General features: G+C 44.2%; 1 protein-coding gene across 3 annotated transcripts in view; it reads left to right on the forward strand.

Moving 5' to 3' along the window:
• Positions 1–1,628: 1,628 nt before the first annotated feature.
• The window catches only part of KLF3 (KLF transcription factor 3), a 28,693-nt gene continuing 6,033 nt past the window's right edge, over positions 1,629–24,288 (forward strand). Inside the window, exons 1-6 of one of the 3 annotated variants that reach the window (XM_075420694.1) lie at positions 1,629–1,757; positions 5,627–5,665; positions 12,310–12,406; positions 12,859–12,951; positions 19,308–19,803; positions 20,265–20,415. In XM_075420694.1, coding sequence (XP_075276809.1) covers positions 19,326–19,803; positions 20,265–20,415 — 629 coding nt within the window. In that variant the 5' untranslated portion in view covers positions 1,629–1,757; positions 5,627–5,665; positions 12,310–12,406; positions 12,859–12,951; positions 19,308–19,325. The remainder of the gene's footprint in view (positions 1,758–5,626; positions 5,666–12,309; positions 12,407–12,858; positions 12,952–19,307; positions 19,804–20,264; positions 20,416–24,288) is intronic. The other 2 variants (XM_075420695.1, XM_075420693.1) reach the window with 2 other exon arrangements.

The following is a 24,288-nucleotide window of genomic DNA, read 5'->3' on the forward strand; positions in this document are numbered from 1 at the left end:
CATGAAATGTTTCGCATCTGCGTGTATGTTCTAAAACAGCAGTTCTGATTATTTTATAGGCTTATAATAAAAAAATGACACTTTATGAGCTACACAACAGTACTTCAGTACTACCTTGTTGTGACATAATACAGTGTAATTGCTTAGCAGGAGATACTGCAGCCCATTCTTACGTCAGGGCTTCAGGCCACTCTCGCGGTTCACTTTTCGCAGCCACGCAGACCAGCAAGCCAAGCCAAGGGATGCGTTAAAACGTCCTGGGAATAAAGACACAGACCGAACACGCACCTACGCACAGCAGCATGTTTGAAAACCCTTCCCCGACCCCTTCCCCTCCTTCGCTTCGCTTTTACAGCGCTGTGGACAGCGTTAATAAAAATCAAGGGGCACAGAAGCAAGAACCCAAAGGTGGAAAATCGGGGTGCTCTCCAGGCAGCGCAGCGCGCAGGCTGCTCCCGGGGAGCCAGAGATGCTCCGCACCGACCGCCGGCTTCACCCCGAGCCCCGCAGGGCCCCCTCGCCACCCCCGGGCAGCACCGCGGCCTTTGCACCCGCCCACGCGGGTCGCGCTGCACGACGGGGCCCTGCCGAGGGCAGCGCCTGCGGGGAGCGCGGCCAGGGGGAGGCCCGGGACACACACAGGCACCCCCGCCCCGGGCCGGGCAGGCAGGGGCGGTGCGGGGGGTCCGGCCCGCCCCGGCCCGCCGCCCCCGCCTCGGGGAGCGCCTCTCCCCGCCTGCCACCTTCGCTCCCGCCGGGCACGGCGGGCTGTCCGCAGCCATGAGAAAAACGCACCCCGGCCGGGGCCTCCGGCAGCCGGCGGGCGAGCCGCCAAGCAGGGGGCGGGCCGACACCTCTGCCCCCCGCCCGCCGCGCTCCGGCTACCGGCCCGCACCGCCGGGCCTCGCCTCGCCTCGCCCGGCCCCGCCACCTCCTCGGCGCGACGGGGCGCGGCGCGGGCAGCCCCGCGGCGGGAGGGCCAGGGAAACGCCGCCCGGCTCCGCGCCGCCCCGCTCCCTTTCCCGGCCCCCGCCGGCGAAGCCAGCTCGGCGGCAGCGCCCCAGAGCGAGCACCTCCCTTCCTTCCCCCCGGGCGCTGGGTGTTGCTGTTGTTTTGCCGCCGCGGGTCGGCGGGGTGGGCGCGGAGGGAGGGAGGGAAAGGGGTGCGCTGCGCTGCGGGGCCGGGTGCCAGGCGCACGCCTCTGCCCGACGCACGGGCGGGGAGGAGGAGCCGGACGGGCAGGTTTGTCAGGGGGCGGCGGCCCCGCTCCCCTCCCCGGGCTGCTGGGGGTAATTGGCGTCTGTGCGAGCCCGTCTGCCCCCGGGAGGCAGGGCGGGCAGCGCGGAGTCAGTGCGTGCCCGGCTGTTTGTGTGCGGTGACTCGCCCCGGCCCCTCGGCGGGAGCCTCCACCCCGCGGGCGGGGAACCGCCCGGCCGCGCTCCCCGCCGTGACCCTCCCACCGCCACTCACCCCGCCGGCCCGGGGAGCCGAGCCGGGCAGGGCGAGCGGCGCCGGCGTCATGTGACAGCGCGGCCCGGTGCCAGCAGCCCGGGGGGAAGGCAGGCCGGCGAGCGGGCGGAGGGCGGGAGGCAGGGCGCGGGCGGGCGGCGCCTCCTCGCACACGGACCCGGAGCCACCGCCGAGGCGCCTCAGCCGCGGGGACGCGGGACACGCCGGCCTCGGCGCCCCCCCAGCCCCGCCGCCTGTCGCCACCCCCGGCGCTGCGGGAGCCGACGGAGGCCCGGCGTCCACCGAGCGTAAGTGTGCGGGGGGGGCTGTGGGATGGAGGTGCCGGAGGAGGAGGAAAGTTTCCAGGCGCTGCTAGCGGCGCGGAGCCCGGGGCGGCTGCGGATGGGACGCCGCCGGCAACGCGGGGAGCGGGAGCCGCCGCGGTGGGGGTAGGAGGGGTCCGTGGGGTCCGTCCGTTCGCCGCCGCTGCAGGAGGGAGTGGGGCGCGGGGGCTCCCAGCCGGGCTCCCTGCGCGGCGCCCGTGAAACTTCCTGCGCGGTGAGGCCGGCGGGAGCGGGGGGCGCCGCTGGCCGGCTGCCCGCCCGGGCCGGCACCGCACCTGTGCGGCCGGCGGCGCCGCCCGGGGCCGCTTCCACCGCCGGCCCGGGGCCTCCCGCCCGGCTGCCCCTCAGGGCCGGCCGCCCGCCGGGCTGTGCCGGGCTGGCCTTCCGTTAGGGATCGCGCCGGGCGGAACCGAAGTGGGGAGCGCAGCGGGGTGCGCAGGGCGGGCAGCGGGGCGGGAGCCCGCCCCGGGGCAGCGCGAAGCTGGCGGGCCGCGCCGTGCCCCCCGGGTAACGCCCGGTCGCGGAGTCCCCCGTGCTGCCGCCGGACCCTGGCACCGCTCGGCCGCGGCGTCGGCGAAGGCAAAGCCGGTGAAGGGTCGCGCCGAGGGCAGCACCGCAGCCGAGTGTGGAGTTGGAAATAACCACCGTGCTTGGCTTCGCTGTTCTGGGTGCCGCGGGTTGTGTTTTTTTTTTTTAAGGCCGAAATGGGAGTAGAGTTCCTGGCTTTGGACCTCTGTCAGGGGAGCACGGGAGCCGCCGGCGCTGGGAGGTCGCAGCACCTGGGCGGAGGTTGGGAGAAAGATCCGTTTCGGAATAGCTGAAGCGGTCGTTCAAAGGTTATATGAAAAAAAAAAAATGACGCTGAATTTGCTTTGTGTACGGCCCTGGGGATTCGGGTGCTGCACCTGCACCGCCTGGCTGTGTTTCGTTTGCTTCCTTGCCTGTGGAAATCCATGTGGGAAGTGTCGCTCTTGGTGGAGCTGAACTCTGGAAGTTGGGAAAAGCTGAATTGGGGTGGCTGATAGGAGAGCTTTGAAGACTTGACTTTATTTGAACTAATACCTGTAAATGTTCGTTACCTGCATTGAAAATAAAGGATTACATGGCTACCCGCTAATGAATTTTTCCATAGAATACTTTGAAGATACACTGTCTTGATAATCACATGAGGAGCTGCTCCTTGTAGGAGAGGAACTACATCTGGATTTGATAATCCTGCCTGACCCAGAAGAGACTTATTTCAAACTAACTTTCCTCTTGTATTTTTAAGAATCTTTTGTCTGGTATCAAAATCCAAAAAACCTCAAGCTGACTCGTGTCCTTTTTTTATTTTTTCCCAAGCAAGCAAATACTTTCTCCCCCCTTCCCCCTGCACACCCTGTTGTAGATATGTCACAGACCACAAGGGAGACTGGGGTAAGGGCAGGAGCTAAAAAAAAAAAAATTATACTATAATGGTCTCTCCCTTCCCTGAGAAACCGAGCAGAATTTCCTCTTAAGCAGCAGAGCTGCGAGGGAGCCCTTAGGTACTGTGAGGATTTGACCTAGGCAACACCTGTTTAGCCAAAAGTAAAAGTCTTCATATGATGTAAATGTGAGCAGGATAGAGATGGGCATTGTACAACCACCAAATTACTTTTTATTTCCAGATACTGAATATGAAGAAAGTAAGGAACTGCTACTAAACCCTACACCCAGATGTTGCTGTGTGGATGTGGTACTTGCCAGCTGTCACCTCATGTGTGGTGTAAAACTTCAGCCATGAAATCCCACAGCAATTGCTAGTGTTACTGTGGTGCTCATCCGCATGCTTTGCCGTAACACATTCTCACATGGGATAATATTAGATGTCCCACCCAGGATGTATAAATAACCGATGCAAAGTGTGTAAGAGAAGAGGGAGTGTTTGCAACCATGGCTTTGAAGGAAAATGAATGTTGAAGTTATTCTGATGCATGACATCTAGGCAAGATGTGCCTTCCCTCTGCCTCATGTCGTCATCTGATTCCATTTATTCAGCTGTACATTTGGGTGCTTCAAAAATAAAAGCATTATATCCGTGGAAAATCGGGTCCGGAGGTGAAGTCTGAGTGCATATGAAACAGGGATGTAGAAGGCTGGGGGTCTGATGGCTTAGAAAAATACACTTGGGTGCACTGAGTGGTGTTGGTCCTCAGCCGTTGAGCAGCGCTGAACAAAAGTGAGAAGCTGTCCGGCAGCAACCCCAAGCTTGGCAAATCACTCCTGCCAGGGTCTGCGGAGAAGGTGCTTGCTGTCAGGCTGGGCGCTGCCCGTCTGATGTCGCGAAGCTGCAGCTCTGTTTAGCTGCTGGCATTCTCTAAGTACAGTAATAAACCAAGTAGTCCTCGGGAAGGTTCCAGCTAATCGTGGTGACCCGTGGTGTCTAAAAATCGCCTGCTCGCTCATGTTAAGGGAGCCTGTTAGTAAATAGGGCAGGTCCCCTGCATAAGGACAGTGTTTTTATTCACACCCAATGAACAAATGCCTCCACCCACTGTTGTTGTTTTAAAAGACTCCAGCTGCTCATGAATATAGGGTCAGGGAGGGCCGCCTAAATGTTTCTCTCTGCTTTCTCCCCAGCGCAGCCAGCAGAGCTGCTTCCTGTTCTTTGTTTCAAGGCTGGGGTTTGCGTCACACATTCCAAGTGGCATATGTGGTGCTCTTTCCTGTTTCGGGCTGTTTTCTGGCAGATCGGTAGCCTCGTCCAGGCCCCTTGTCGCTGCCCCTCAACTCCCAATCCCCACCCGATGAGTTATCATGTCTCCACACACTCACGATTGCTTAAGATGCCTGTGTTATGTCATCATGAGGTTTCCAAGTTAACCTTTAACGCACGGCCTCGACTCCAGTATATTTATGGGGTTGAACTGGAGAGCTTCACTCCCTTCGCTGAAAACTTTTATTCGAGTCTCCAGAAAGTTGTCAGCCAGTTTTCTGCTCTCGCTTGTGCATCAGCCGATCTGGAACAGCTCCATTAAAGTCACGGAGTTACACTGGTGTAAAAAGAGTAGGAGAAGAGAATCTGCATCTGTAGGCTCATACTTGAAAGAGGCTTTTGGCTTCTCTCCTTACCCAACCTGAGTGGCCCACCATAAGCGCTTTGCGTTTCCAGACCTCAAAAGGAATAGGTATTTTGTCCTTACACAAGCTAGAAGATTCACTGTCATCCAGATGTAACACAGAAAAGGAGGCACTGCTGGCTAACTTTTATTTGGAATAAATAGGTATGGCTGTCCCACATCTTGCATTTTTGAAGGCATAAAAATAAATTTTTTGCTCCCGTTTTTACACTTGTCTTCTCCCCCCACCCAATTGCAGGCAGACATAGAGACTGACATCAAAATGAGATTCAGAAAGAGAACATAAATCTTTCTCTTGATTTGGATCTGACAGAAGAAGAGCTAAAGGACCCACGCCAAAGGTCACTGAAATCAAGAGCAAGACTTGTGTTAGCCTCGGTGGGCTTTCAGTCAGGCCCTGGATGAAAGTGCAAGATGAAGTGTTTATTCTCCTCTGTCACTTACGGGCCGCAATATCCATGGTTTCTCTACGCACAGAAATACTTGCACCCTTTCATTTTACCCTTTTGTTATTTCACTCGTTTTTAAAGTAATCTAAGTAATCTTCTAGTTCCTGCTGTTGCTCTTTTGGATGCTAAAAGTTAGCTGTTTGTGATCATTGCAGGTATCTTTTAAGCAGTATCCAAAATACGTGTTTTAAACTTCCTCTTTCAGGGTTTAATTCTATGTGAAAAATAATTTTTACTGAATCACGTGCACATCCTTACATCAGCTTTTTTTTTGTCTGTTCAGAAATCCAGACAAGAAGAAGTATTTGGCCACACAGTTTTGGTAAGTTGTTTATTGATTATTTTCATTTGTTACTCTCCATTGTTTTTACTTAGTCATTTTCCTGCTAATTTGAGAATACCGTGGATGAGTTTATCCACTAGAACCCAATTAAATACCTTAATTCTGGTACTGTTAATTTGCATAGGATTTCAAACATACTTAATCTTTTTTCCCATGACAGAGTAAAAGTGTTGCATTAAACTGCATTTAGTATTGGAAACTGGTGTATAATAAATGCAGTAAATTTTGTGGTTCACACCTTTTTGTAGCCAGAAGTTCTACAAAACCAGGGAATGCGATTAAAATTATAATAGTTTTGTTAACCAACTTTTTAATATTAATTAACACGCTAACAGGAGGTCTTTTAGAGTTCCTTTATGCTCTCAGCATTGAAGCTTTGTGTCTTCATTCCGAGGCTAGTTGCTTCCAACCCAGAATATGAAGTTTGGCAGAGCTGGTTTTAGGAGAGATTTAACCCTTCCCTGTTAAGCATTGACTTGATGCCGAGGCTTCCTTTAAGGGTTTTATAGCTGTAGTGGCTGTCTCCCAGGGGAAGGAAGTGTAAGCGTAGATCAGCCAAATGGAAAGACAAAGCTCTAACAGGTTTTTAATAGTAAACGAAGTCAGAATGGAAAAAAAAACAAACGCTCGGTCTGCCTATCATGCAGTCAGTGTGTGTTACCAACAAACTAACTTGATCCATGAAGGCATGACAGACTTTCCACTTAGAGAGTCTAAGCTGCTTTGATCACTGTCTCATTTGTACCCACTACACTACCCAGCTCTTCTCCCGGTTGTTTTTTTTTCCCACTTCCATAGATACGCTGAAGTTCTTCCACATGTTCCCTGTATTCAAATTCTCATTCAAAGTAATAATTTAAGCTGTAATTAGTCAATTAGATTTTTTTCTTCTTCCCCATACTGTCAAAAATGTTGAATCTCTGTTTCTGATGTTTATAGTTCTCCTTTTAAAATATCCTAAAAATTAACCTCTTAAGAAAAACGCAACAAAACACCAAAGTTCAGTTTGGAAGGGAAAAATTATCATACCGTTCCATATACTTCATTTGTTTTCAAAAGTCGGATCTTTTATCCTTGCTAGACTGTTTCTCCTTCTAAGAAGTAGCTTGAGACAGGAAACCAGACAGCAGTCTGCCCTGATAAGGGACAATGTTGTCTAATGGAGGTGCCTCGAGAGCTTTTCTTTCTCTGTTCCTTAGGTTCAGTAAATGTAGAACAGGAGGTTGAACAGTGTTTACATGGGCTCCATTTTCCCTTGGTAGAAAAGATGTTTTCTTAACGAGCACTGCAAGAACTTTTCTGCCCCCAATTTTTTGCATACAAGAAAGCCATTTCTAGGCATGTGGCTTCAAAGAGCCTGCAACAGTATTATCGTAAATTTAATGGAAATACTGATTAGTCTGCTACATAGCAGATAAATGATTACGTCAGAGTGGTTCCAGGTCAAACAAAGTGAAGTCAGCAAAGTCAGGATGCACAAGTTGTGCAAAAACCCAGACTTTTCAGTCTTCTTGCAGTTCTGAAAGGAAGAAGGTAAAAGATTTTCTAGTCAATGAAAAGCAAAAATAGTCTGAAATGCTAAATAACAGAATACTATAGAAATACTCTTTTTCTGCGTGCCTATCAAGTAGAACTTTCAGCAGAAAATTTTTGCCCAGGTACTGTTTTATTTTTACACAACGTCTTAACTTTTCAACACTTACTACCGTTTCCGTGTGGAAATCCAGTGAACAAACACAGGAGGCTGCCGATAAGTGAAACGTGTTCTTGGTGTACTAGTTCCTCATGATTCTCCCCCCTGCTCTGTTCTTCATGGGGTGGCTGCTCCCTTCCCCCAGCACCGCGCCTGGGCCTTTGCTGCTTCCCCTGCTCTTGCTTGCTTTGACTGCTGTGCTGAGCCGGAGAGTTTCTTTGCCTGCTGCTATTTTGGGGCGCAGTGCAGTTAAGCGCTTGCTTACTTCCCATTAAAGTTAGTGGAACTTTAGAAACACTTTTTTGCTGACTCAGGTCTTGATGAGCAACTGGTACACTGAGTGCAAACACATCTTGTTACTAGCCCTGGAAAACTTTTTCTACCCTTTCCAGGGAATCTTGCTCTCAGGAACTGCTTTTCCTCTGTCAAACTCTCTTTCAAGGTTTCATTGAAGAAGACTTCTCACCCAGGTTTGGAAAACCTCCCCACCCTTTGGATTTCATCAGTGGAGAGTCTTCTGATATTATCCTTTCTCCTTAGTGTCAGGGGAAGTTGGACTTGAGGCTCACAGAAGAAGTAATAGTTTCAGAGCAACAGTGTTAAGTCCCAAAGGGCTTGGACTGAAGAGCTTGGGCCACATGACTTAGGTTGGCTGCTAGATAGCAACACTGCTGCAAAGGGCTGCAGTGTCTTTGCAGAGGGCATTCACGCAGTGCTAATTTAGCAGATATCATTACATTATTCTGTAATTATACCAACAATAACAATCGTACCTTGAAGCTTCTAGACAAAGCCTCACTGTACCACGGGGCAGCATTCCTTGCTTCCCTCGGGCACAGAGATTGAGAAAGCGAACTCCGCGCATGCTTCGCGCGGGGTGAGGAGGCAGAATTTCTGGTCACCACCCGCCTCTCCACAGCAAGAGTCAGGTCACTCACTGTTCTTCCAGGTAGTTAATGAGAGCAAAGGCTCTGTGTTAGAGGCTCTGTGTTGTAGTTGTTGGATGTGCACAGTCAAAACTGGCCCTCCACCCCACCCTTTCCTTTCATAACAGGTCTGCAGAATTGGTGGACCTTGAAGGTAGATGTACAGAGCTACCGGGGTAGCTGCAATGTGGTTGCTCTTCTCCAGCTGCTCTGCAGTGCAGATGTGTAGTCCGGGTGCATTCTGTAACCACTTGCTCGTTTCATCCAGGGTAAATAATGTGTACAAGTCCTTATTGTCAGAATACACGTTAAGCACCTTCAAGCTTTCATTTACTCTTAGTTACGTCTCTGAAACAGTAACCTGTACCTGTCAGGAATTTAATATCAAGAAGTCTTCCATCTTGACAAGGCGGTGAGCTCTACTGGTGATGAACTTCTCTTCTGAAAGGGCTACTTCCCTGCATATGGGATCATAAGGGCAGAGTTTGTGTTTTTTCTGGCTTGCTGTCTTCGCTGGACTTCAGATAGGAAAAATACTGAGGGACTCTGAGTGGACTTTACCTTGCACCTGTCCTTTTTTGCATACAAAAACCAATTGCTTCATTTGTCTTTCTGAAGTACAGGGTGTGAGCAAAATCTTATCAAAAGCCATGTCCTGTTTGGACAAGTTGGACTGACTTGGCAGAGATCCGCAGGGTGGAGTGAATGGGAGGAGGCAAGAAAGTAAAACTGGGTGGCTTGTTAGCAGAAAAAGAGAGGGAGGCAAAAAAAAGAGAGGGTGGAATGTTTGCCTACTGGATTGTAGTTAATTATTTAGTTTCAGATTACATGCATTTTAAATTCTTTTAACCCACATGAAAAAAAACCTTTAATGCAAAATAGTTTATCTAATAACATGAAAGACAAAGGCCCTTATTTTTTCATACACTTAATATGAATATAGCTCCTCGCTGTTTTTTTCAGGGTACTTCAGGAATGAGAGACGGTATTTTAATTTTCCAGAAATTAGTTGTATTTACTAAACAATTTGTGGGCTTTCAAACGAGTACATTATGAAATCAGTGTCTAAAGTAGAACCCGACTGTTTTTTTCATTCCACTGTAATAGAAACAGATAAGGCTGTTTACCTTCACTATTGCCCCCTTCTCAAATGTTTAGGAGAGACAGATTGGGAAGTTTTGAGTTAGTAGGCATGATTTTATAAACAGACCAGGGAAAATTACTGACTTCTTACTAGAAGTAGCATGGTTTATTTGTGTGTGAGTGTGCATGCGTGTATTTCGTTCGTGAATGTGGTCCAAGCAATGAATTCAGAGCATTATTTTTAAGTACAAAGAGAATGTTTTGTGAGTTTATTTGCAGCCTTAGCAAAGTGTCCTTCTGATCTAAATGTTAAATGGCAGACCCAAAGCTGGTGTATACTGACTCTGTAGCAGCTCTATCAGTCCACCAAATAAGAATCTGACCCTCTGATCTGGACCGACAGCACCGAGCGTTATATATTCATTACTTTTCCTTTCTTGAAAGTTGGTTGCCAGTCACTATCAAATGGGTAAAAGAAAGCTACCGCTTAAGAGTAACATGTGATAAAGAAGTGGTCAATTTCTGTCTTGTGATGCAGCAATATAAGTAACGTTTTCTCTGCTGTTCTTAGATGACTGCACCTGGGAAAGACTGAGAATTACTTTTCACTTTATTCAGGGCATTACAGTTTCTGTTGTCTGTGTCAGTCTAAATCCTGCACAGTAATTTAGAGGCCTCTCAGGAAACACTCAAATGTATAGTATGACATGTAAAATGTGTATCAAGTGTCTTTCACACACTTGCTTGAAGTAAAAAGTGAAAAGGAGTAACTCTTAAACTGAAGAAAATCCAATTTTAGAACAACAGAAATGACAAAAAGAGTAGCCTGGGGAGCGTGACTGCTTGCTTAGAACAAACTCTTTCTTTCCTTCTCTCTCTCTTTCTTTCTTCTGTTTCTTTTCTTTCTTTTCTCTCTTTCTCCTTTTTCTCCTCTTTCCTTCCTTCACTGAAGTACAAATTGGTGTGTCACTTCGTCTATGCACATATAAACTGAAATTTGAAAGTTTCTGGAAACCTGGAAGCAAGTAGTTCCAAATTCTTATATATGAGGTCTGAGATGCTACGTTTTACTGTAATAATTTTTTTCATGTCTAAAAGTATGACTTTTTCTGTTTTCTAATGCATATATTTATGTGGGAACATGTGTGAGTGATGCATAAATGCACATATGCATTTAATGCACAGATATGTGGATATAATCCTGGGAAGACAGTCTTCTGAAAAGGTAGTTCTAGCTTTGTGAAATGTTAAAAACCTGAAAAAGATAACCATTCAAAGAAAAACAGTATATTTATAAAGTAGTTACAGAATTATCATAACTTTTAGCAAATACTACCACCATACATGACTACTGCTTTTAAAAGAAAACTACAAGTTAAGTTTAAACTGGAAATTGCATTCAGCTGCTCTATTTGTTTCACTTTTTTTTTGTGATTTGGTTTTGTCATGCCTTTGGACTTTTATAAGAAGAATTATGAAGATAGTTGAATTTATTTTTGATACTTGTTTGTTTCCATTAGTCAAAATGTACACACTGTTGTAATATATTTCCATAAGTCTTTAAACTTTATTCATATACCTGAATAATTAATGATAGGCTTTTAACAACTCAGGCTGTCTTTCTCTGGAAGCTCTTAACAAATTTTTATCTGTAAACACACATGATAGTTAATTGCAGAATTGTTCATTAGTGTAGGCTTTTTAGAATTGTTTTAATTTGAGCAGGTACATCTTAGAATTTTCATTTGAATTTCTGGAAGAATTTTCCAGCCACAACTCCGAATCTGTTGTTGCGCCTCTAGCCCACTTCCGCAGGGTGAGCTTGCCTGGATGGTGTAGTCTGGCTGTATTCGTTTCTTTCCAGTGCCATCTACTGGTCAAAATTCAATTCGTGTAAATTTTTTTTTGTCCTCGCATCTTAATAGAGGTCGTACCACTTCCAGGCAGGGCTGTGCACTCTAGAGTGTAAGGTCACAACCTGCTACTTGAACATCAGCCATATAATGTATAACCTCAAGTGATCTGTAATGAGCTTGCCAACACCTAAATGTCATTGACAACAACTTTCCTTGCTTCTCTTGGTTTTTACTCTGTACCCTTATTGCTTACCCCGGAAGAGGTATCTCCTCCTTTCCTTCACATCATGTTTCCAAACTGACCACAGCAAATGTGGAGTATGATAGTTATGACATGCTTTATGCTAAATGCTTTTATTTCAGGGAGTTCAGGATAACTAGAATTGGACAAATGAGGTTGAACACTCTGCAGAAAAAACAGCTGAAGCTGTGTGGAATACAACCAAATTTTTTGAAGTGCTTTTCTTTTGCACAGTTAGCACAAGTTGTTGTTGAATTGTCAGTATATCTATTCTCTCAGGGAAATAACTGATGTATTTTTTATGTTGAGTCATTGCAGCATGTTGAATGTGCCTCTCCAAATCAGTCCTGGATTTTAATCTCTCCTTTGCATTGATTTCCATGTCACTGTGCGTGAAAGTTTGAACTTTTCTATCAGGACCCTTAGATAAGAGATACCTTCTCTAGAATCATTTCACTTGTGTAAACAAGATTATTCTGAAGTTACAATGCTGATGAGAAATGCGTGGTCTAAACTGTGATGTGTTTACACACTGACAGCTAATGGAAGTGACAATTCTGTGATCTTCATCTGCTGACATGCACAATGAAAATTCAAATAAGCTTTCATTAAAGTGGGCAGATGTCCCTTTGCTTCAGTAGCAGTTGGGAAAGAATAAACTTACAATAACTGAAATATTTAAATGAAGCCCAGTCAAATATTTAAGAAGCCATGTTAGAGATGGATAAACATTCACATTAATCTGACAAAATAGTTCTCTACAATTCAGAAAGTTGATTAGGGGATTTCCTGCGGCTTTCTGACACTTTGTCTTTCCCCTGCAGGCCAGGACATCAGAGGCATCAGAACAGGTGAATAAAAAAGATGCTAATGTTTGACCCAGTCCCTATCAAGCAAGAAGCCATGGACCCTGTTTCAGTGGTAAGACAGTTAAAATATATTAGCCTTTATGGTGACTATAGTTTTTCCACCTTTAAATTCATACCAAGATTTCTCTAAGCTGTGGGCTGGCTGAGGAGAGGCTGTGAAGCTGTATTTTGCTTTTAGGGCAATCAAATTCACATTCTAGGAAAACTTTCTCTGTAGTTCATGAATTTGTTGCCCATAAATGACCTACAGTTATCTCTGCTGGTGCTCCCACCCCCAGAGCAAAGAAGGTAACATCCACGTACCCCTCAGCCACAGCAGAGCAAGCATGATCTCTGTAGCTCATGCTGCTGATGGAGATGGGTTGAAATCAAGCTGCCAGACTTCACACTGAAGTGGCAAGAGCCTGTGGTTTTGATGTTACACCTTTGAACTAAAGGAACAGCTTCTCACCATCCCCTTTTCTGTTTCTGTCTTGGTCTTGTTGACATGTTCCTGGGGCTAAGTCTGCGCTCTAAACAGCAGAGAATTAATACTGACCAGAAAAGTAATGGCTTTTTGCTGCGTGAGGCGGGTGCACTACCTTACCGTGTGAACAGGTGAGAACTAAGGCAGTGGAGGGGGAAAAGAGGGAAGGGGAGACTTTGCTTTTTGGTTGGGTTAATTTTCCATCAACTTGGTGTATAGGGTCAGCTCAGAGAAGAGTCTGATAAGCAAGAGCAGCAGGAAGGTGTAGCTGGGAGGAGGACAGTGGGAATTGTGATGATTTAGGCTGCCGGGGAAATAGGGCCTCAGGAAGCAGTTTCGTGTATGCTTCACCTATTCAACTGCAAGCTGCTGCTGAAAGGGAAGGTTCAGGCTTTTCTCCCTCCTTTCCAGTTTTGTGTCTGCTTTGTGTGACACAAAGCAATTGTGTGGCCACAGAATGATTTGGATCCTTTGGATCAGCTCATTGAATGGTCAGAATTGTCAGCCCACCAAAAATACTCTGTATTTCTTGGTCAGATCAGGAAGCTGATCTGATTCACTCTGTGCAGCTGCTCGAAGCTAGAGTAAGGCGAGGGGGGAGGACGAAGGGCCTCGCCTTTCAGCAGTAGCCTGCAATAAGATCAGATGAAGTGTAACGTGAAACCACACCCCTAGAAAGGCCGGATCAATTAAAAGGGTGAAGTCATTGTGCATAAATTACAGTGCTTTGAACTCCTGATCTGAATGGCATCTTTCAGTGAAAAGATTGCTTCCTGTTTTATTTAAAATGTGGAATAATTTTCATCCATTTAAATGCATCTGTTTAGCAGTCTGATTTCTTTAGTGCTATTAATAACACTTTTTGAGAGTTAAGTTTATGTGCATTTTAAAATTACAGTTTGAATTTCGTGGGGTTTATTTACTTGAGAGCAATGATAGAAAGATAACTGATCTGTCACTGGGATGCAAGTATGACAAATTCCAATATTTGGGTCAAGAAAGGACGTTAGTAATGGCCAGTCTGTCACTTCAATCACAGTTACTGCATAACCTTCTTAAGATAAATGGTGACTATCTATGATTATCTAAGCATACCTAGTGGTGTACATCAAAGGCAGAAAGTGGGCCACTTTTACAGTATAGGTGTCATTACACGAATAGCAGAAAAGCACTATAGAGGCACTGTGGGCTGTCTTTTGTACACATCTGCCTCACCTCCCAGAGAAGGTTTGGCAGTGGCTCAGGATGATGCGCGCGCGAGACACCAGATCCTGCCCCGGACAGCTATGTGCTTCTGCGAAAGGGACAGGGTCGGTCCCTCAGCAGGCTGACCAGGAGAGGAGTTTGCAGTCTTCCCCAGATTGGCAGATGGAGGAAAGGCTGCAATGGGAAGACCAAGGGAGCATTTCTGAGCCAAGCGCATTTCAAGACTGTGGTTCTAAATGGTGCTTATTCTGTACCACATGCTCCTTGCAGAGGCGTGGTGCCTTCCATGCGTTGGACCCCTGGAGTCGTCTTGGGTGTTCTTATAACTCAGCATCGTCGCTCTGACCGGCTGTTAGAGACTATTCAGCGCATTTTACCAAATCTGCATACTTTTCATTATTGCATAATGGGGGAAAAAAAAAAAAGTCAGGAAGGGAAAAGCAGAAAGCCCAAAGGAAAGGGCATTTTTCTGAGTGAGGTTCCCCTCATGGAGATTAGTCTGGTTTCCCTCGGGCTGAGGAGTGTGTGTGTTTTAGCTGCTGTATGCACACAGGCTGTTTAGCCCCAAGCCCTGGAGGTCTTGGCTTCCCCAGCGCTGCTTGGTCTTGCAGCTTCCCTGGAGCCCTGCTGCCAAGGGCTCCCCGGCAGAAACTGCTCTGGAAACACCTTTAAAGGGAGGAATTGTGGCATGGAGACAACAGAGGGAAGGATAGCAGCTGCTGAGTGTGTTAGTTTTCTTGACCTCCTTTTGGGGAGGTGGAAGGAAAGAGGAGCTTTTATTGTGATGTTTTGGAGGTGCTGAGCATACCATGGTCTTCACTGTGGGCTGACATAACTCAGAATTCTTAAATCAGTATTTATTTGTATTATATCTGTCATTGTGACAGTACCACTAGAGGCCAAACTAAATGAAGCCCCTTAAGAATTATTTGCTGTTCTACCTGAGCATACACTGTCCATAGGTATTAAGTCTGTTTTTAAAAAATGCCATTAGTTGGGGTGGGAGAGGGAAACAAATTATGGTTTTGACACCGCTGTATTTCAGGGCGTGTGGCTGAAAGGATTAACTATAGCTCTCAGAAGGCCGAAGCTCCCACCCACAGTATTTCATCACTCTACCAACAGCTCATGCTATTTATTGAGTTGAATTATTAAACACATTTTATGATAGTTCTTAATGAACTAGTGACAAAGTAATCTGAGTCTTACCTAAATAGTTACTGTGAGGACTTTTTAAACATTTGGACAAATACCAGTAACGGTTCAGTGAAAGACATTGCTTTTTTATTTGTTACTGTCTTTCTTCGAATTGAAATAAACGGTTTTTCTGTGCCCTCCCATCAGTCCCAGAAGTGCTTGTTTCACCCATTTTTAAAGATAGCTATGTGCTACATGAGGGGCTGAGGTCTTAAGTAATGTACTGGAATACAAATTTCATGTGGTGAGAGTGCTTTTTCGTATATTAGCTACTATTTGGATTAAATCGTATTCATCCTCTTACATAATACTCATTTCACAAATAGTGTAAGTAGGTAAGCAGGTTCTTCACCTGTTTCTGTTTTTCCAAGAGGCTGGCTAAACCTTCAGAGTTAAATTCATAGGGTTATGTAGTTTGTAAAAGACTTGGTGAATTGTTTCAAAATCTGTTTGCCTGTACAACAGAGAAGAAGTTTCACTGGGGCAGTATAACAGAATTCAGCAAATTATATCAAGTTAGTGCTTGATAATGTCCCCTTGTGGCAGCAGCGGTCTTCTGAGTGGTGGTAGGTGTGCTTGTGATATATTAGGCCAGTCTTTATTCTTGATAGATTGTCAAGAGGAAAAACACAGTGATTCTTTCTCCTTTTGGATTTATTGATTTAATTGTACGAGCCACATGGATATTATTAGAAGTTCCTTTGATTTATTTTCCAGTTTCTTTGTGGCTTCAGTGCTCTGGGTCTTATTATGGACAGTCAGCAAGGAAAGGTAAAATTGCGTTGTAGGGCCCAAAGAGGGAAAGTCATGATATCGCACATAAAGAAAGAGCTAGATGGAGACTGTAAAGGAATATATGTTGAAGCACAATCCTGCATCTTTATAGCGATCTACTGTAGTGACATACCATTCTGAACAGACATGTTTAGGAAAGCAGAATTTACAGGAAAGTGGGAATTTGTTGATTTGTTTCAATCCACGTCAGACCAAACTCCTACATACACTGTTAATTCCCACAGTAGAAATCCAAGGAAAATGTATCAGCTTAAACATTTTAGGCAAACAGAGCAATATCTCATTTTCCATTGTTCCACCAGAATACTTCATGTAAGGAGGCTATGAAGTACACTCCTGCCTGTGGTTGGTGGTGCTTAGAAAGCCAAACAGTGGTAGTCCGGCTCTTTGTTTATTTGCTGTTGTTAATGCTCTCTATTTACAGAAAGAGGCTGTGAAGTCTTCCTTACTCTCCCATCCGACATCCACCAAGGGGTACTGTTGGCTTCCGTGGCAAAGGAAGGGAAAGTGACTTACCAAATTTGAAAGCAGTGGCTGATACCAACCTAATGGCAATTGCTGTGTTCCAGCAAGCTAGAAACTGAAACTTTGCTATGCTAGATGATACAGGAGGCTTAACTTTAGGACCAGGAAATAGATCTGAGTGTGACTTACTCCAAACTAACAGGGCTTAACAACACTTCACTGATAGTGAAGCCAAGCATTTTCCACTAGAGTGTCTGACTGGCAGCAGATATTCTCCTTTTGATTGTTCTAGCATCCTTCTCATCTTTTTCACCCTTTTTGTTCTCAACACAGATAATTTGTTGCACCACATTTATCTATCACAACTTTATTTGCAGTTCAGATAGAAACATAGCAATTGAAATCACAGAAGGAAGAATAGTTTAGAAAAATAATTCTGCTTCCCCAAATTGACAGAAAAAATAGCTGACGTTAAATCTATGCCATCTTAATTACAACAGTTAAAACCTTCTATGCAAAATAATGCAAGGCATATGGGGTAAAATACGAAGTCCCTAAAATAATGACTTCTTAAAAGCATAATTATTTTTTTCCTAATTCTTGGAAAGTATTTCTTGCTCATCTAAATATATTTTAGTTAACTTTTCCAGTTTACAGTTCTCTGCACAACATTTTAATAGTTTGATACTTTTTTCAGCACACACCTGGTGTTACTTGAAGAGTTGAAAGAGAATTGCTGTTTATATAGTGAGGTTACAACTTTGAGGTGCTTTGTTCTTCAATAGACTCATTGACAAAGATTCCCTAAGATTTAAACTGCATAGGTTTTTTTGCTTGCTGGTATTCTTGCAATGAGAGAAGTGTTCATAGGTAGTGACCTTGTGATCATCCCTGACAAACCTGCAGCACTGTGAATGCTCTAATGCTTAGTGGTAGAACGCTTACAGGCTGTTGAAGCGCAGTAGACTTTGTGTGGTACACCAGTAACAGCAGTTTTAACAGAAGTACTTAATATCTCTCATGCTTTTAAAATTTGTATTTTTACCTATGCCCATAACTTGAGCAGATTTAGTAGATATTATATACTGTTAGATATTAAACTCTACCAATATTCAGTGGCCTTCATCACTTAAAATGCTAATAATTTCATCATTTGGCTCAGCAGTGGTGGCAAATCTGTAGAACTTGTTTTAGCCAGCATTGCTTGCAATAATGGCATTTTAATAGCATTCTGAGAAACCAGTTACCGTCAAGATAAAAATTTGTATAGGTTGAATTTGTAAGAATAGTCATAAAGAGAATAAATAAAAGTTTCAGAGCTTTTAATGTAATACTCTTTGAAGATTAATCACTAGTTTTGTATGCTGCTTTATTCAAGTGCTTTATGGAACAGGTGACTCAGCTTTGTTGTTTCCCATCACAGTGCTATGAATGCAACAGGAAAATTGAATATTGCCTAAACTCACTGTTTCAAACAATAACTGAAAAGAAGAAAAATACATTTGTGTAATTTTGCAAAAAATATTTATAGTTAACGTTGACATTTAAAATCAACTAACTGCCCCTCACAGGGAAGACAGCGATAAGAAACCAGGAAGATGTGTTGCTAGAATTTTCCACCCCAAGAGAAAAAAATTATTGAAATGTCATGGAAATGGTTGTATAAAAATACAATAGTTTTATACTTCTAATGTGTTTCACTTTCTACGATTTCGAACATTCTTTTAATCCCTCTCATCAAAGTCTTTTTGGTGCCAAAGAATTAAGCAGTTTTTTAATATTAATGTGAAACTGCTTAGTGTTAATGTGAAGCTTTACTTACCTAGAATCCAAAGGCAGCATTTTATTATGAAAAAATTACACCATGTAAGGGCTAAACAGCTGTGTGGATTGTGTTTTCTGTGTCTGTCTGTGTCTGTCTGCTGTGTTAGAACATAAGATCAGCTTCCGTTTTAAGTTGTCTGTTAGTAAGCAACCTCAGTTTTCAACACTTTGGAAATGCAAAATTGATCTCGATGGTTGTTTAATAATACTATACTCTGCACTGAATGTTAATATTTCTTGGTTTATAAAAATTATTTCCACTAAAATGTGGAGATTGTCATGTAGGTCAAGATTAGCTTTGGGCTTTATATGATCTTGTAACGAGAACTGCTAGCTACCAGTAACTGCAATATTCTTCCAACATGCCAAATGTTTATCCTTGTACTAGTTTCCCAGAATCAGACTGGATAGTTAGCTGCTTTGTTTCTCAAAAAAAAAAAAAAAAAAATGGTTTTTGCACTTTTGAGTTTCTCACCCATTGCTTATATAGTTCAGCTGTCAATTTTTTATTGCTGGTAGGGTTCGGATACATAATTCCTTGCTTTAGTGAGGATTGTTTTCCAATTACTTAAGCAGTGGATTAGTACCCGTTACTTGCAATTCTAAGTCCCATTTAACTCCCCTCTTGTTTGACTTCATGTTCTTCAGTATATGCTGGGCATAGCACCATGTATCTCCCAGGTCAGTTAATTAATGTGCAGCGTAGTATATGAAAAGCAGTTTTTAAGGGAGAAAAAGAGTTGAATAAGCCATCAGGATTTGTTTTCATCATCTTACATGGCTTCTGAAACAGTTAGTGAATCAGTACTTGAGTAATTTCCTTTGTGTGAACTCTTAGGCTTTATTTAATTACTTTTATTTAGAAAGTACATTGAAGTGCTTTCTTGAAACTTTTTCATTTTGCTTCAGTTTTATTAGCCGCCTTTCTTTTTCAGCAGTAATTGTGTGTGTTGTGATTTATTATTTGATATTCTTTATTTTTTTCCACTCCTTCTGACAGTCATACCCGTCCAATTACATGGACCAAATGAAGCCAAACAAATACAGTGTCATTTATTCTACACCAAGTATGTTGCACAATAAATTCTACTCAAATCCCGAAGGACTATCAAATGGAATCCAGATGGAGCCAGTAGACCTTACAGTGAACAAACGGAGCTCACCGCCTTCAGCTGGAAGTTCTCCTTCCCCCCTGAAATTTCAGACTGTGCATAGGAGAACTTCACCTGGATTGACTCTGTCCTCACCCAGCTCACCTCTCAGTAAATTCACACCGTCACCCCCAGGAGTACAGCCTATTTCCATGCCAATAACAATCCCACCTGTAATGGCTGCTGCTCTTTCACGCCATGGACTGAGAAGCCCCGGAATACTCCCAGTTATACAGCCTGTTGTGGTCCAGCCAGTTCCTTTTATGTATGCTCCCCATCTGCAGCAGCCCATCATGGTGTCCACAGTTCTTGCAGATGAGATGGAAACTCCAAGTAGCATGCAAGGTTGGTGTTGTCAGAGTTTCTTTTTTATGCCCTCACATCCTGGGAAAGTAACTGTAGATCCAGGCTCCTCTTTGTGTGTTTTGCGTGTTCTAGGAAATGGAACAGAATTCCTATTCTTCTGAAATATGTGGGCTTAGAATTTACTGCGTAAATACTTCACCAAACTTACCAAGATCGTATTCTGTTCTGATTTACATTCACAAAAAGCTGTTCAACTACTGAGAATTGGACTTATAAAAATGTTGGACTGATGAAAATGGATAGAATTGGTTTGAATCATAGTTCATGAAGAGAAAGACTAAAACTGGAAGATTTGGTATTTTAGCGTAAATTGTTGCACTAAATACAGAGCTGGGGGATTTCTTTTGTTTCAGCTATAGATTTTTACGTATATTTTTTATTTCCATAACTCTCCATATTTTTGATGTGTTGCCTTCCCTCTCCTACCCTGCCCTATACAGTGCCTGTCATTGAGTCTTACGAGAAGTCTACACTGAAGAAAACAATCAAAGTAGAGCCGGAAAGTGAACCGTCGAAGACTGACTTCTATCCTGAACAAATGTCACCTCCAATGATGACCTCATTGTCTCCCCAGCAAGTAATGCTGCAAGAGTAAGTAGCTAACAGTGGACCCACGATGAGCAGAAGAATGAAATGCTGTTCGTTGCCGCAGTTAGTAATTTTGAGGGGTGAGCGGGAGAGCCACTGTGCTTGAGAATATGTGCTAAAATACAGAAAAACACCCTTCCCCCTCACTGCCACTGTGAGATGCGATTTCCACTTTTTTTCCCCCCACTTTAGCAATGCAGGACTTGATATGTATTTATACATCACAACCACATAGATCTGCTATTTATATAATGGATTTCTAAAGTACTACTAGTCCAAATCCCACAACTGTCTGAAAGTAGGACTGCCAGTGAGCTAGTGATACCTCTTTATGTAAAACCTGCAGCAAACTGGAAAAATACTGTAAAGACATTTCATCCTGATCTCTGTATTTATATTACCTAAAATGCCTTTCTTTAAAAATATTCTTGTGACTTTTCTTTACTTGGAGGACCTTTTTGTCTTTTAAGAAATGTTAGCTATTCAGTGGAGAGAAACCCCTCAGGCCTGCAAGTTCTGTATATATCCAGAGAAATTCCATGGTTACCTGAGGCCATTGTTGCACGAGTGGTTTTTTTGGCAGCTCAAGCAGTTCCTGAAGCTCGCTCTCCTCCCCAGCCACTTGTTTCCGCCCCAGTGCCAGCTCATTGTGCTGGTACAACTGTTAATGGGCCACAGATCTGATTGGGTTTAAAACAGTTGCGTTTGCAGAAGGCAGAGCAAGGGCTAGAAAGAAGAAGTGAGGTCTGAGGCAGAAACTTTTTAATTGGAATTATTAAAAAAATTCTCAGGAACTACCTGAGGAGCTGTGGGCACCCTTCCATTTCCCGTTTTCCTAGGAAAAATTCTGTCAGCTTACCACAACCACGGAACGGCCCACAGCCCGGCTTGCCCTCCAGCAGGCCGTGCTCTGGGCAGGCGTGCGGGCTGCCAGCGTGGCTCTGGAGGGAGCTGAAGCTGGGAACTGAGCTGGGCTCACGGTTCACGGCCTCAGAATCCTTTTCTGCCCTTTCTTCCTGCGCGCTGTCACCCTCCAAGCGGTTGTATGAGACCTCACCTCCCTCAGTGGGGAAAAAGGGCTCCAAGCCAGACTCCCCAAACCAGCATTTATGTGCAGGGTGATTCAGAAAGAGAGAGAAAGCATGGGGCGGGCATTCTTCTGCATTTCCTTCAGAAGGCAGCCTCTTCCCACTGCTCACATCCGTTCCCAGGTTAGATCCAGGGCTCACTCCGGTCTGCACAGCCTTCTTGTGGGCACCGCTCTTCATTTTCAAGTCTCTGACCAGCTTAGATGCGGGTTCCAGAATGTGGGCTCTTTGCAGTTAACTATGACTGACATTTAATTCAGTACTTGAGCCATTTCTGCCTTTCTGGACTCATGACAGAGTTAAGTAGTTGCCAGCTGACTTTCATAGACAGTATAGTGTTTATTTAAAAATAACCTTATCTGTTTTATTATAATAAACAAAATAGGAAGCATCCACATTTGCTAGGTGGTTACTTATCTCCATAATGGACCTACCACACATGGGTGTCTGATCTGTGTGTGCGTGGAACTAACTTCTGCTAGGTCAGGGCTGTCAGACGGTGGAGTTTACTCCTGTTCTTTGTTAGGTCTCTAGCAAGAGCAAACCAGCAAGTGCTGATACCACGCCCTTCCTCCAGGGCTGAGACTTCTGCAGACTTGTCACCTGCATAAGTGATTTGCATTCATTATTTCCCAATGAGACCAGTTTGCACAGGAAACCCGTCCGCTGAGCAAAGAATATAAAATTTGGTATAATGTGTAGGTAGCGTTGTTACTCAAACATTTGAATAGTCCACGTTTCCAAAGCATCTCCTCTGCTTGCACATGCAGAGCAGTAGGTTTATGGAGACCCTGTCCTCACATTGCAATGGCTAAAATTGCTTCCTAGCTATCCTGTAGGGCTTCAGTTCCTGCTCGTTCCTAAAGCCAGCCCTTTTGAGTTCACATTCTGCTGTATCTGCAACAAGAAGTTCGTAAATGGGAGTTTTTACCTTTTATCATTTAAAAAAATACATCGACAAATCACACAAGTCAGAAGATGAGAGACCTAGACCTCTGTGAAATTGCCCGTTGTCTCACAGCTTCATCAGCCTTGCTCTCTGCATTACGAGCAACAGCTATGCGATGATTTGTCACTTTTTGTAGATTCCAGCTGCCCAAACTGTGCTATTCAGACACATAAGGTACGTTAATAGGGCATAGAAAACCTTCAGCCCTACTTTTAGGTGAATGGTTTTGCTTTAGCATTAGTCTTTGGCGTACGCATTACATACAGAATGCTGGTGGCATTTTCATGGGGATTGCTGGACTTTCTGGCATGTCTGATAATTGACATAACTATGCAGTTATTTCTAAAACCAAACTTGAGGTAATAATCTCTGAGCCTAAGAAGCCTCATTAATGTCATATTCTTATGAGTGCAAGTATCAAAGTCTAGCTCATGCTGCCAGCGTAGCGTGGTCTGTTGGTAAAGAAGGAGAAAAAGCGTTCGATACTGGGACAATGATATTGTAACATGATTTTTGGAAGATGCTCTTATCTATCAAAGAATGGCGCTTGCATGGCTAGACTTATGTGAATTTGTATCTGGTTATGTAAGAGGGAGTGAAAGAATTAGGGCTGTGCTTTCATTATTGGCACTAACTTAATATTTACCTCTGATTTTTGACACCACCGTAACCATTTCTTAAAACCTGCCACACCCTATCTGATTTTTGATAACATTCTGTAGTCTTGCCGACCTCCTTTCCTCTAAAAGGAAAATGAGAGATTAATTCTCAGCACTTTATTTACATGATCGTAGGTTGAAACCCATCACAAACAGTGCACAGCCAATATCCTTTTCCTCCCTTTTTCCTGATGTTGCCATGTCCAGGAGTAGCCTCCACATACGGAGATGTAAACCAAGTTTGCTTGCTATCCTAAGCCAGAGCTTCTCCAAAAAGAGTAGTATGCAACAGCGTTAAAACCGAGCATTGCTTTAGAGAAGTATTTCTTTCAAAGCTAAGAGCCTGCCTTTCTTATTGAAGAGTATGTACATCTGTGTCTGACATCACCATCTGGGATTTCATGCCATTACAGGATTTTCAGCTAGATTTAATGTGTACTTGAAGAGTACATCAGTCAACAGTCACAGAAATACCCAAGAAAGAGAATCTGGCTCCCAATGTCAAACTTGTAACTCTAATTAAACAGAATGAAACTTTTCCCACATTGGTAATTTCCATCCTGCTGCTGTGGAAAGTAATAGCAAAATTTTTTCTTGTTAAACTGCGCACAAGATTTTCCTTGCAGTGCCTGATAAGTCTTTTTTTTTTCCTTGGTTTTAACCAAAGGACCTTTAGCACATGCCCTTTATTTTGCTGAGAGAAGTAGACATTCAGCATTTCTGAAAATTAGGCCCTAAAGGAACTTGGTTTAAGTAGCTAACTTAGTGTTATAAAATGTAGTTTGATCAGTAAAGAAATGTGAAATACAGTAACTGAGGAAAGATGAGAGTGTTAGAAAGCTGACTTCTGTCACGTGGAGGAGCTGGTTTTGCAACAAGAAATGTTAGTATCTGCACATGGTGTATACAGTTTCTGTTAAAAGCTAAAAAGTACATTAAAAGCACCAATACAGATCTGCTAATGGGTTGAAAAATGCAATTTTGTGAGGTTGCAAGATTTGTAATGCCACCTACATTTTTGAAGAACATATTTATTTCCTTTTGTAATATTGATATGGGAGAAAGAATCAAGGTTGTCCCCAGTTCTACAGCAGGGCTGTTGTTCAAACCTGAATATCCACAGTCAATGACACCTTTCAAGAAGCTTGATGTGTTTTCGCACGTGTGAATGTTTATGGTT

The sequence above is a fragment of the Opisthocomus hoazin genome, chromosome 5 (assembly GCF_030867145.1).
Source record: "Opisthocomus hoazin isolate bOpiHoa1 chromosome 5, bOpiHoa1.hap1, whole genome shotgun sequence".
NCBI classification, from domain to species: Eukaryota; Metazoa; Chordata; class Aves; order Opisthocomiformes; family Opisthocomidae; genus Opisthocomus; species Opisthocomus hoazin.